Raw genomic sequence first — 13,499 nt, 5'->3', positions numbered from 1 at the left:
AATGAAAAACAAAACATTTCTGCCAGGTTTCCAGGCTGGAATCAAACTCGGGTCTCCAGCGTGATAATCCACTGTTCTACCTCCTGAGCCAAAGAAGCATGCTCCATGAGTTGAGTGATAGAGGTAATATTTAACACACTAATTCGTTATACACTTTTCTAATCCCGTCTTTTCTGCACCTCAATACATCCAACATAACACCAATTCTGATTGGTCAATACTGATATAATTATACTATTTTAACATGTGAAGTATTTCGTGTCCCCACCAACGTTGGCAAATATTTGATAGATGAACTAACTTTTGCCAGAGGTGTTAAAGGGCCTAAACCACTTTTATAGAACTCCTTTTCTTGGCCGATCAGAAAGTCTTCCACTGCATGTATGACGCCATCATCGGACTGAAAGTGGGTGCCTGAAAATAGCTGTTTTCAGTTTTGGAAATAGATGAAACTCTGATGGAGCGAGATCAGGTTAGTAAGGCGGATGCTCAATCAATTTAAAGCCACAATCAATAATGACAGCCATAGTTATGACAGACTTGTGAACAGGAGCATTGTCTTGATGGAATAGCACACATTTAGTGAGCTTTCCGCGGCGCTTAAGTTTAATATTTTTTTCCGTTGCTGCCTCAGAAGTGAAACATAGTATGTGCCATTGATTGTTTGTCCCTTTTGGAAATAATCTATCAGCAGAATACCATCTGCATCCCAACAAACCGAGGCCATAACCTTCCCAGCTGGTGGAACAGTCTTTGCCTTCATTGGCGGGGGAGAGCCAGGGTGCTTCCATTGTTTCGATTGTTAAAAAGGTTAAGATTTGCACGCGATAATGTGCGCCTGGTGTGATTCTGATCAACTGTCAGAAGTCTTGGTACTAATCAGGTCGAAAACTTTCTCATTGTAAGATCCTCGGTCAGAATTGGAATGTACTCTTTCCTGTGAAATGTCAACTCTACTGGCTATATACGAGGGCTAATCAGAAAGTTCTGCAAGTAGTCATATAAAACTCAAACATATACAATTATCTAAAGTTTGATTTAATCCATCAAAGTATTCCCCCTTAACAGCAATACATTTTTGTAATCGTGAAATCTATGACCGGAACGCCACATTGTAGTCTTCCGTTGGTATACTGTTAAGACACTGAAATACAGCACTGCCAACAACACTTCTGAAACCATAACGACGCCCAGATAACTTTTTTTTTCACTTTTGGAAACAGAAAAAAAGTCACATGGACTCAAGTCTGGAGAATAAAGAGAATGGGGAAGCTGGATGATAATCTCTTGCTTCAAAAAGTCTTGTACCAATTTACTTTTATGAGCTGGGGAGTTGTCATGCAGTAGACAGACATTTTGTATTCCTGTCTGTGGTCTTTTCTTAGTGTAGAATTTCTTAACCTTTTGCAATACAACGTCTCTATAGCATTGGCCAGTAACACTGCGGCGATTTGGCGTTGGAATTTGTACAACAGGTCCACTGGAATTGAAGAATATTGCGTACAAAACCTTTTTCTCGCTCCGACACCTTTTTGCAATGATTGGTCTTGCTCCTTTTCTTTCGATTCACATTTTATTATCAATCTTTCTTTGAGGTTCAAAGTAATAGATCCAGGTTTCATCACCTGTTACAATATTGGAAATCTTGTGGGCATCATATTTTCTGTACCTTTAAGGAGTTCTTTTGCCATTTTGACTCTATTGTCCTTTTGCTATTGTGTCAATAAATGAGGGACCCATCGCGCACAAACCTTGCGTAGCTTTAAATGTTTGGTCAAAATTTCATTAACTGTCACTGATGAAATACCGACTGTTTTGGCCAGATATTGTAATGTATATCTGCCATCTTCGGCTACGAGATTCTTTACAGCGGCAATGGTACCTTTTGTGGTTGCAGTTTTTGGTCTTCCTGATATGTAGTAATCTTCTGAAGCAGTAGAACCATTGTTGAAAGTCTTTGACCAACGACAAACTGTACTCAAAGACACCGCAGACCGTCCATACACTTCACACATTTCAGAAAATATCTTGGTTGCAGGAACATTCAGACTACCTCTTGTTTTGATGTAAGCTCTGATTTCTAGCTTCTCAGATGACCTCATAATTACCACAAATATTGACAGTATATACGAGTTGACCAACTTCAAACGCTTGTAACTTTGCGATAATGTAACGCACGTGCATTTTGAACATACTCACAGGTAGGTTAGGTATCGAACTATTGAAGCGTGAAGACTTGGTTATAACTTAGTTTTTCAATTCTATGGAAGCCCATTACTTGCAAAACTTTTTGATTTGCCCTCGTATCCTTCTGTGACTCGCCTGTCAGTCATAACAATATCATGAACTTTATTGACCATTTCTGGGGTTGCAACATTGAGAGGCCTTCCAGAACGGGTTCATTCTCAAGGCTCTGTCGACCGCACTTAAATTCCGTCACCCACCTTTTCACTGTAGCATATGAAGGGGCATCTTTCCCTAGTGTTGCTACCATATCATTATGGATATCCGTAGGTGTTAAACCTTTTTATGTAAATATTGGACGACTGCTATTCCATTGATTTTGTCCATTTTGCAAAAGCCGCTTGTCTTGTTTACTTTAGAGTGCTTGGGTACATGGTGCTTTATAGTCAGAGAATAATAGAACTTAAAAAGAATATCATTCATTAAGTACCTCTTTCAATACGAATCTCACAACATATCAATCATATCTCGTACCTCACAACATATCAATCATATCTCGTACCTCACAACATATCAATCATATCTCGTACCTTACCTAGAATGATCCTTTACCAGAAGTGGCATTACATATAGTGAAGACCAAGTGGTGAACTATTGTCTGAAGGTTGATCCCAGTCGTGGCTGGGGCATTAGAGTGCGTATGAATAGGAGAATTTAGAGCGGTTTAGATTTGGAGGTTAGACTACAGGTTAGATATAAATATATCGTGGTCCTAATTTTCACCAATCAGATATCAGTATCAAATTGAGCTCATGCCGTTGAATTCCGGCGGGACATGGTTTGGTAAAATGAATCTTTTAAATAGTATACATCCAGTAAAAAAATATTCCAGAGAGATATGGAGGTTTGTTACGAGATCCCATATTCTGCCTAAATTTCTCCTTCCAGATATAAAATGTTAATATATTTGTGCCTTTGTCCTAGAAATCCAGAACTCAGTGTAACACGAATTTTACTGCACGCTGTGGTACCTGTCAATATGATTATATTTCAGGAGATAAATCTGGTTAGATACCAAGTTTTATTACTCCTGGCGTATTGACAGATTTCTTTACTTTTTACAATGTAGCATATCAAGTATTAAATGATGATAGTATGGCACCGAGCAGACATTTACAATACCTCATTTTTATTCAGTATAAAGGGACTGACTGTCTCGTCATTCGGAAACACTTCAATGGTGTAACATTTGTCGCAGAACAGTATAGAGGCCAGACAGACTGCGTAAGCCGTGTGTATTTAATACTGTACTGTCTTTAGAAATCTAACCTTATACACTAAGCCCTGGGGGAGGTGTATGTTACCCTTAAGTCTGACCTATAACACGTCTGGCCTGGGGGAGGTGTCTGTTACCCTTAAGTCTGACCTATAACACGTCTGTCCTGGGGGAGGTGTCTGTTACCCTTAAGTCTGACCTATTACATGTCTGGCCTGGGGGAGGTGTCTGTTACCCTTAAGTCTGACCTATTACATGTCTGTCCCGGGGGAGGTGTATGTTACCCTTAAGTCTGACATATAACACGTCTGGCCTGGGGGAGGTGTCTGTTACCCTTAAGTCTGACCTATTACATGTCTGTCCCGGAGGAGGTGTCTGTTACACTTAAGTCTGACCTATTACATGTCTGTCCTGGGGGAGGTGTCTGTTACTCTTAAGTCTGACCTATTACACGTCTGTCCCGGGGGAGGTGTATGTTACCCTTAAGTCTGACCTATAACACGTCTGGCCTGGGGGAGGTGTCTGTTACCCTTAAGTCTGACCTATAACATGTCTGTCCCGGGGGAGGTGTCTGTTACACTTAAGTCTGACATATAACACGTCTGGCCTGGGGGAGGTGTCTGTTACTCTTAAGTCTGACCTATAACACGTCTGGCCTGGGGGAGGTGTATGTTACCCTTAAGTCTGACATATAACACGTCTGTCCCGGGGGAGATGTCTGTTACCTTAAGTCTGACCTATTACATGTCTGTCCCGGGGGGGAGATGTCTGTTACCTTAAGTCTGACCTATAACACGTCTGTCCTGGGGGAGGTGTCTGTTACCCTTAAGTCTGACCTATTACACGTCTGGCCTGGGGGAGGTGTCTGTTACCCTTTAGTCTGACCTATTACACGTCTGTCCCGGGGGAGATGTCTGTTACCCTTAAGTCTGACCTATTACACGTCTGTCCCGGGGGTGATGTATGTTACCCTTTAGTCTGACCTATTACATGTCTGTCCCGGGGGAGGTGTCTGTTACCCTTAAGTCTGACCTATAACACGTCTGTCCTGGGGGAGTTGTATGTTACCCTTTAGTCTGACCTATTACACGTCTGTCCCGGGGGAGATGTCTGTTACCCTTAAGTCTGACCTATTACACGTCTGTCCCGGGGGAGATGTCTGTTACCCTTAAGTCTGACCTATTACACGTCTGTCCCGGGGGTGGTGTATGTTACCCTTTAGTCTGACCTATTACATGTCTGTCCTGGGGGAGGTGTCTGTTACCCTTAAGTCTGCCCTATTACATGTCTGTTAATGTAAGAATAATAGCTAATGTGTGTATATGTCCACGTTTATATTCCATTAAAACATTTACAGTCGTTGCACTGAAACATTTTCAGTTTATATATTGATGAATAGCAATAGGTACAAGTCAACACATTTCACAACCACAACCAACATCATCACTATCACAAACACCATAACATCCTCACTATCACAAACACCATCATCATCCTCACCATCACAAACACCATCATCATCCTCACTATCACAAACACCATCATCATCCTCACTATCACAAACACCATCAACATCCTCACTATCACAAACACCATCAACATCCTCACTATCACAAACACCATCATCATCCTCACTATCACAAACACCATCAACATCCTCACCATCACAAACACCATCAGCATCTTCACTATCACAAACATCACCAACATCCTCACCATCACAAACACCATCAACATCATCAATATCACAAACACCATCAACATCATCAATATCACAAACACCATCAACATCCTCACCAGCACAAACATCACCAACATCATCACTATCACAAATATCACCAACATCCTCACCATCACAAACATCACCAACATCCTCACCATCACAAACACCATCAAAATCCTGACCATCACAAACATCAACAACCTCACCATCACAAACATCACCAACATCCTCACCATCACAAACATCACCAACATCCTCACCATCACAAACATCACCAACATCCTCACCATCACAAACATCAACAACCTCACCATCACAAACATCACCAACATCCTCACCATCACAAACATCACCAACATCATCAGCATCATCAATATCACAAACATCATCAGCATCATCAATAGCACAAACACCATCAGCATTACAATATCACAAACATCATCAACATCCTCACTATGACAAACACCAACAGCATCATTAATATCACAAACACCATCAACATCCTCACCATCACAAACATCATCAGCATCATCAATATCACAAACATCACCAACATCCTCACCATCACAAACACCATCAGCATCATTAATATCACAAACACCATCAACATCCTCACCATCACAAACATCATAAGCATCATCAATATCACAAACATCACCAACATCCTCACTATGACAAACATCAACATCCTCACTATCACAAACACCATCAACATCCTCACCATCACAAACACCATCAACATCCTCACTATGACAAACACCATCAACATCCTCACTATGACAAACACCATCAATATCATCAATATCACAAACATCAACAACATCCTCACTATCACAAACACCATCAACATCCTCACTATAACAAACACCATCAACATCCTCACTATCACAAACACCATCAACATCCTCACTATCACAAACACCATCAACATCATCAATATCACAAACATCAACAACATCCTCACTATCACAAACACCATCAGCATCATCAATATCACAAACACAATCAACATCTTCACTATCACAAACACCATCAGCATCATCAATATCACAAACACCATCAACATCATCAATATCACAAACACCATCAACATCATCAATATCACAAACACCATCAACATCCTCACCATCACAAACATCACCAACATCATCACTATCACAAATATCACCAACATCCTCACCATCACAAACATCACCAACATCCTCACCATCACAAACACCATCAAAATCCTCACCATCACAAACATCAACAACCTCACCATCACAAATACCACCAACATCCTCACTATCACAAACACCATCAACATCCTCACCATCACAAACACCATCAGCATCATCAATATCACAAACACCATCAGCATCATCAATATCACAAACATCATCAACATCCTCACCATCACAAACGCCACCAACATCTTCACTATCACAAACATCACTAACATCCTCACCATCACAAACACAAACATCCTCACTATGACAAACACCATCAGCATCACCAATATCACAAACACCATCAACATCCTCACTATCACAAACACCAACATCCTCACTATGACAAACACCACCAACATCCTCACTATCACAAACACCATCAGCATCATCAATATCACAAACATCATCAACATCCTCACTATCACAAACACCATCAGCATCATCAATATCAGAAACACCATCAACATCCTCACTATCACAAACACCATCAACATCATCAATATCACAAACACCATCAGCATCATCAATATCACAAACATCATCAACATCCTCACTATCACAAACACCATCAACATCCTCACTATCACAAACACCAACAACATCCTCACTATGACAAACACCATCAGCATCATCAATATCACAAACATCATCAACATCATCAATATCACAAACATCATCAACATCCTCACCATCACAAACACCATCAACATCATCAATATCACAAACACCATCAGCATCATCAATATCACAAACACCATCAGCATCATCAATATCACAAACACCATCAGCATCATCAATATCACAAACATCATCAATATCCTCACCATCACAAACATCATCAACATCCTCACTATCACAAACACCATCAACATCATCAATATCACAAACACAATCAACATCCTCACTATGACAAACACATTGAATCCCGTATCACACATTCGTAGATATTACAGAAGTAAGCGTGCATAAAAAATATTTAAAAAACTTTAGTTTGTGTTCTTATAAACTTTTATTAAGTTACTACATGAAGTACCGAAAATTATATTATGTGAATAGTTTGTACATGTAGTTAGGACACTCTCTACAGTCAGCGTTAGATTTTACGTGTTTTGTGTGTGTGTGTGTGTGTGTGTGTGTGTGTGTGTGTGGGGCGAAAGTAATCTTTCAAGTTGATGATTTGTACACATCACTATGGGAATAAAGAACTCGAAGGTGTATATTGATGTAATATAAAGTCCTGTATACAACATCTGTAATTGTTTTGTTGATCATTACTGTAATCTCAGGGAAACAATGCCTTATAATGGTACGTAACCCTAGGCCAGACAATTGTCCTTGTGTTGCGTAAGCTTCTATCTCAACAGAATTAAATAGAGATATGCCTGACTATCTGGTATATCGGCTTAATTGGTACTTTTATAGTACAAAACTATATAGAATTCTCGACATAAGTTGGTAGGTCTTCCCCAGTATTTTTTCGGTGGTTTTATGTCCGGATGCAAAGTAGACAGAAATGACGAATGGCTTTATAGCCAGGCTATTACATTTTAACATAGACCCCTTACTGTTTCTGGGTAAGATATCTAAGACGGTAATCGTTGTATACATTATATATTTCACCGTTGTGATGATATTGTAATCATTTTTGTAAACCTGACAATTTCTCCCGATAGTTTCTTCTTCTTTTTCGTTCTTTGTTTAACCCTGTTTATTTCAAGGTCGAATTATGCAGAGTCCTGCTTTATGTCTAACGAAGAAAAGTTATTAATTTGTTGACGATGTCTAGTAGTGGTGATATTAAAGATTTAGAGAAATGTAAAGGAAAGTTGACAAAATGGTTGAAAAATTGCCTGACTTTTTAACTTAAAAAGTGGACCTTTGCTGCTTGATTGGACACGTGTAACTTCAGGGTCCAAAATGTCCATATCCGGATGATTTGTGGCCATTTAAACATAAGAATACCAAAAGCGTAGATTTTATATTTTTTCGACGCGCATGTTGTCAATCAGTGATACATTGTACCTTTACTGTTAGATTTACTTATTGAAAATAGCTTAAAAAATGTATTGCTCCTATTCAGGGTTCTTTCAGACAATTATTGTTAAGATATTTCACAGGCTGAGATAGGGTTAAGGTTAGTCTCGATTATAAAACAGCCAAAAAATCCATAACGTGTATTTAATTTATTTATTTTATCAATATCAATGCATACATACTACATATGTATCACAAATACTTTTATACAATTAAAAAAAATGTTAAAATATAATTAAAATTTTCATAAATTAAATTAGTGAAAATAATTCATTTCTCTATAAATTATCTTTCATTGTTATAAATTTCACACTTTATTATAATTATAATGTTTTATAAATAAAACAGAAAATACATTTGTCACTGTGTAATCACTGAATATGATATATCGTCGGCAGAGACATATACATGTCTCTGATTATATAGACTTGTGTTTCTTTGTAGTAATAAGATTGAACTATTTGTTACGTGAATAATTTCGTATGTGAAGACTGCGTATATGAGAACCGACGATTGTATAAATGTCTCCGATATAATAGTCACTTCCTTTAACACGAGTAATCGTAATCCAAGTTCATATCACTTTATGAAATTGAATGTTTAATTATATAATGTTTAGAATACACAAGTTCAATTTCTCAAAGTATATCATAATCACTTCAGTCCCTTTATGAAATTTAATGTTAATGTTCAGGAAACAAGTATATGATACACGGGTATATAATTGACATTATCTTGGATTTATTACTCCAAGTGGATAAGATGTGAAGCTGCGCCAACATATGGACACTGTCGATCTACACATCTCCAATAGCATCTATCATTGTGCCTTGTCTTCACTGAATATTTGAATCACTCTTGGACCAAATAATATCTCCCCAACCATTCTCCAAGAAATCAACACTAATCTGGGCATTTGCCATTGCAATCTATAATCTATTTTCAGGAACGTCAAGTTTGAACCAAGGTGTATAATGTTTAATCTAATTTTGAGGGAATAATTGATTTTTTTATTGGTAATATACACATACTCCTATCAACAGTTTGACTACATATCATTGAAGTCTGTGCCGTTTACTCTTTATGTGATTATAACATGTACCTGTATTTTCGTTGAAACAATGATTCAAATAGTAATAATTAGTTGCTTATTATAATATAGTAATCATATCTAATTGAAAGGGAAACAACAAGGAAAAAATGATTGAAATTACACTGTATATCATTGTTACCTGTATATGGTGTATTTTTGATTATAAAAGATTTTCCATTATTTCATTTCTAAAGTGTTGTGTTATATCATTATTAATATAAGTAATAAATTATCACTATATGTATCTTGTTATTAATACGTACATTTAAGCATTGAACTGTTACCAAATGGTAGTATACAGTCGATATGAATACAATTTGGGTGACAGATAAATAGAAAATATTTATCTGTCACCCAAATTGTATTCATATCGACTGTATACTACCATTTGGTAACAGTTCAATGCTTATATTTACATTCATAATTTTATTTTATTTACTGTAGCTTAAGACGCGTTTAAATTTGCCGCTTCTCCTATCACTGACGTCATCAAGTTCAAATACCGGAACAGCCGAAATTTCCAGAAGGAATAATATAGTCCCTCATGTCGTTATCAATAGGTAGGCCTTTGACATCACCACAAAAAAAAGCAACGCAAGTTATGGGAGTAAAATTTAATAATAGAAAAAATGAAGTCGACCGACTCGACACACAATTATTATAAGCTCTATTTCTGATCTATAGGAAGTGATCAAATTGTCACTGTCGTCACACAGGGGCTCGTTGTCGAATTGTCAGAAATGCTAGACACGACAACATTTAAAGTCCAGCATTTTTATTTTTTAAATCTTGCGAAAAATCGGCAGTATCGACATGGTTTCTGGTTGTGTGTGCATACTGAATTATAGTTATGTGGTTATTCACCGATGTCAAAGGCCTACCTTACTCCAAAATCGAGCCCCTGTGAAGTTGAACATCGTCTGCTAAGTTAGCGACACTGATGTGACCGGTTAGACTGGATTCTGTTTCTAATGAAATATCCTTGGAATCGTTTTCACCTACTGTCAAGACGACGTTCATTTAGAATTTAAGAGATGATATTCCTCTGAAAATAACGTAAATCCAGTCGATAGAAACATAAGTGTTTCCGAGGAATCGAGTCTGTCCTGTGCAGTACCCATTCAACGCCGCATCACTTCTAAATGTTAACCGTATATCATGCGCCGAACAACGGCTTTATTTTTAAACAATCAGAAATTATGCAATTGTGAACAATTTGAAGATATCTACAAACGTTTATAAAATATAATATAAAGCCAAATTGTGCAAAAAACATTTCATGTGATTGCTATTGATAACGACATGAGGGACTATATTATTCCTTCTGGAAATTTCGGCTGTTCCGGTATTTGAACTTGATGACGTCAGTGATAGGAGAAGCGGCAAATTTAAACGCGTCTTAAGCTACAGTAAATAAAATAAAATTATGAATGTAAATATAAGCATTGAACTGTTACCAAATGGTAGTATACAGTCGATATGAATACAATTTGGGTGACAGATAAATATTTTATGTCGCCCTAACGGGCGACATTCTATTTATCTGTCACCCAAAAAGGGGACAGATAAATATTTTATGTCGTCCTAACGGGCGACATTATATTTATCTGTCACCCAAATTGTATTCATATCGACTGTATACTACCATTTGGTAACAGTTCAATGCTTAAGTATATGTCTTTTTAATGGCATTCTTAAACATTTTCTTCAATTGTTAGTCACCTTTGAGTCCCATGTACACGTATACTGAAACAGACTATACCTACATTTTCCACAGGTAAACTCAGGTAATGTTTATATAGCAAAACCAACATGTTGGCTGAGTGGGAATGAACTTCTTGTTGCTCGAATCCATGAAAATAAGTCTCGGGGTTAGGTTAAAAATGAACATACATGTAGCTTAATCTAGTCCTGACTCCACTTAATGTAACAATAGTTCAATAACATGCCTTTCTACAACATAAATCATGGTTAGGAGTAATAGGGTTACTATGTGACAATGGTCCAAACTAAGGCATATTTACAACAGTAATATATACGCCAACCAAATGCAGCATAATTCTAGCCCTAACCCGTAGTAAATTAGGACATAAATTCAACTTACTCAACTCTAACCCTAAACCCAACCCTAACCCTAAGACACCTGCTAACGCTATGGACGAATGCAACTTAATGAATCCAAAACACAGGAAAAGTTCAATCCGAAAACGTTGACATAAAAAATATATATTGTATAGGAGAGTTTCGTTTAAATTTAAGTAATCATTATTTCACTTCCTTACAAAAGAATTTTCCTTACAACATTTCAAATAAAAAAATCAGTCTTTTGGCATCTCTAATTTTCAAACAACCCTAAAATGGTGAAAAAAACCTTACCGAATGGTCTACTAGGTGTCAAAATTTAACATTTAGCAAAAGTCCACAGAACACTATTTGAGTCTTCAGAGATTGTTGTGAGCACTTTTGGACCAAGAAAACTGTGAAAATTCAAAGGAGTGTAATTTTCATTGGTTAAATGTGATGACTTAAAGCTGGAGCCGAGATAAATTGTCAGAAAAACCCTAACCGCAAAATTCAAAATGTTGAAAAGTTTAAGGGGTATGTCATGTTGCGAAAGGTCCAAATTTTGGAAAGGTCAAACGTATTCGACGTCCAGGGTTGGGTTAGAGCTAAGTTGACAAAACGTCCAGGGTTTGGGTTAGAGCTAAGTTGACAAAACGTCCAGGGTTTGGGTTAGAGCTAAGTTGACAAAATGTTCAGCATTTGGGTTAGAGCTAAGTTGACAAAATGTTCAGCGTTTGGGTTAGAGCTAAGTTGACAAAATGTTCAGGGTTTGAGTTAGAGCTAAGTTGACAAAATGTTCAGGGTTTGGGTTAGAGCTAAGTTGGCAAAACGTTCAGGGTTTGGGTTAGAGCTAAGTTGGCAAAACGTCCAGGGTTTGGGTTAGAGCTAAGTTGACAAAATGTTCAGGGTTTGGGTTAGAGCTAAGTTGGCAAAACGTCCAGGGTTTGAGTTAGAGCTAAGTTGGCAAAACGTCCAGGGTTTGAGTTAGAGCTAAGTTGGCAAAATGTTCAGGGTTTGGGTTAGAGCTAAGTTGGCATAACGTCCAGGGTTTGAGTTAGAGCTAAGTTGACAAAACGTCCAGGGTTTGGGTTAGAGCTAAGTTGACAAAATGTTCAGGGTTTGGGTTAGAGCTAAGTTGACAAAACGTTCAGGGTTTGGGTTAGAGCTAAGTTGACAAAACGTTCAGGGTTTGGGTTAGAGATAAGTTGACAAAACGGTCAGGGTTTGGGTTAGAGCTAAGTTTCAGACCCATTATAGTTGTTTCAGCGACTGGCAGCGCCGGGAAAAATTAATTCTAAGGCATGATTACTGTCTTAAAGGCCAACGGGACGAAATAACAAAATTATAACAGAAAAATAGTTCCCATTGGCAGTATACAGTTAAGGAGTGACGGGGATTATACGTATCTTATATGATAAAGATACCGACATTCAAACGAAGCCGTAATTCTGACTCTTAATCGATAAAACGAGGGGAAAATAACAACAAATATAAATATACCTATGGGCACCATTAAAGTACAAGGAGAATAAGACCAGGTGTATCGGGAGAGCAAGCGTCTTCTGTTTGATTGATGCCGCCCGCCACACAAATATATAGTTAGGTTAAATCCGAAAAACAATTTGGGTTCAGTGATAACGGTATATCCGCTTAGAAATTCAAAAAAGAAAGTATCGATGAATGAAATAGTGACTGTCTTTAAAACAGGGAACAATATGGACGTTTGCGGGACATAAGAGTGCATATAATCATTTATACGGGTGACCGTCATCGCATTTCGAAAGAAATACAATAAACTTAACTTAATCAAAAAATTAAAGATATAAAGTTACCCTCATTGAGTCAAAAGTTCAAACTAATGAAAATAAACATATCATCGATTAGATTTTAATTCAACTGAAACGAGTTCCTTTA

General features: G+C 37.6%; 2 protein-coding genes across 2 annotated transcripts; both read right to left on the bottom strand.

Annotated features, from left to right (window-relative positions):
* Positions 1–1,712: 1,712 nt before the first annotated feature.
* On the bottom strand, positions 1,713–2,102 carry LOC117336556. The gene has a single exon (XM_033897200.1). It carries the CDS (start codon positions 2,100–2,102, stop codon positions 1,713–1,715), a length of 390 nt encoding a protein of 129 aa, XP_033753091.1.
* A 159-nt stretch (positions 2,103–2,261) lies between these two features.
* Positions 2,262–9,252, bottom strand: LOC117336491 (cysteine-rich, acidic integral membrane protein-like). The gene is made up of 4 exons (XM_033897094.1): positions 9,230–9,252; positions 5,495–7,298; positions 4,900–5,360; positions 2,262–2,322 (listed from the first exon to the last, which is right to left on the bottom strand). The coding sequence occupies exons 1-4, from the start codon at positions 9,250–9,252 to the stop codon at positions 2,262–2,264; spliced, it is 2,349 nt and encodes a 782-aa protein (XP_033752985.1).
* Positions 9,253–13,499: the final 4,247 nt, after the last annotated feature.

This window comes from Pecten maximus, chromosome 1, assembly GCF_902652985.1.
Source record: "Pecten maximus chromosome 1, xPecMax1.1, whole genome shotgun sequence".
Lineage (NCBI taxonomy): Eukaryota > Metazoa > Mollusca > Bivalvia > Pectinida > Pectinidae > Pecten > Pecten maximus.
The sequence above is the reverse complement of the archived record's forward strand: the minus strand, read 5'-3'. Positions and strand labels throughout refer to the sequence as shown.

Coding starts and splice junctions, on each gene's coding strand:
- LOC117336491 (XM_033897094.1), bottom strand. CDS start 9,252: ATGATAGATGCTATTGGAGATGT. Junction 5,361..5,494: donor TGTTGGTGATGTTTGTGATG/GTGAGGTTGTTG, acceptor TGTGATGGTCAG/GATTTTGATGGTGTTTGTGA. Junction 2,323..4,899: donor GTGTTTGTGATAGTGATGAT/GTTGGTTGTGGT, acceptor TATGACTGACAG/GCGAGTCACAGAAGGATACG.
- LOC117336556 (XM_033897200.1), bottom strand. CDS start 2,102: ATGAGGTCATCTGAGAAGCTAGAAATCAGAGCTTACATCAAAACAAGA.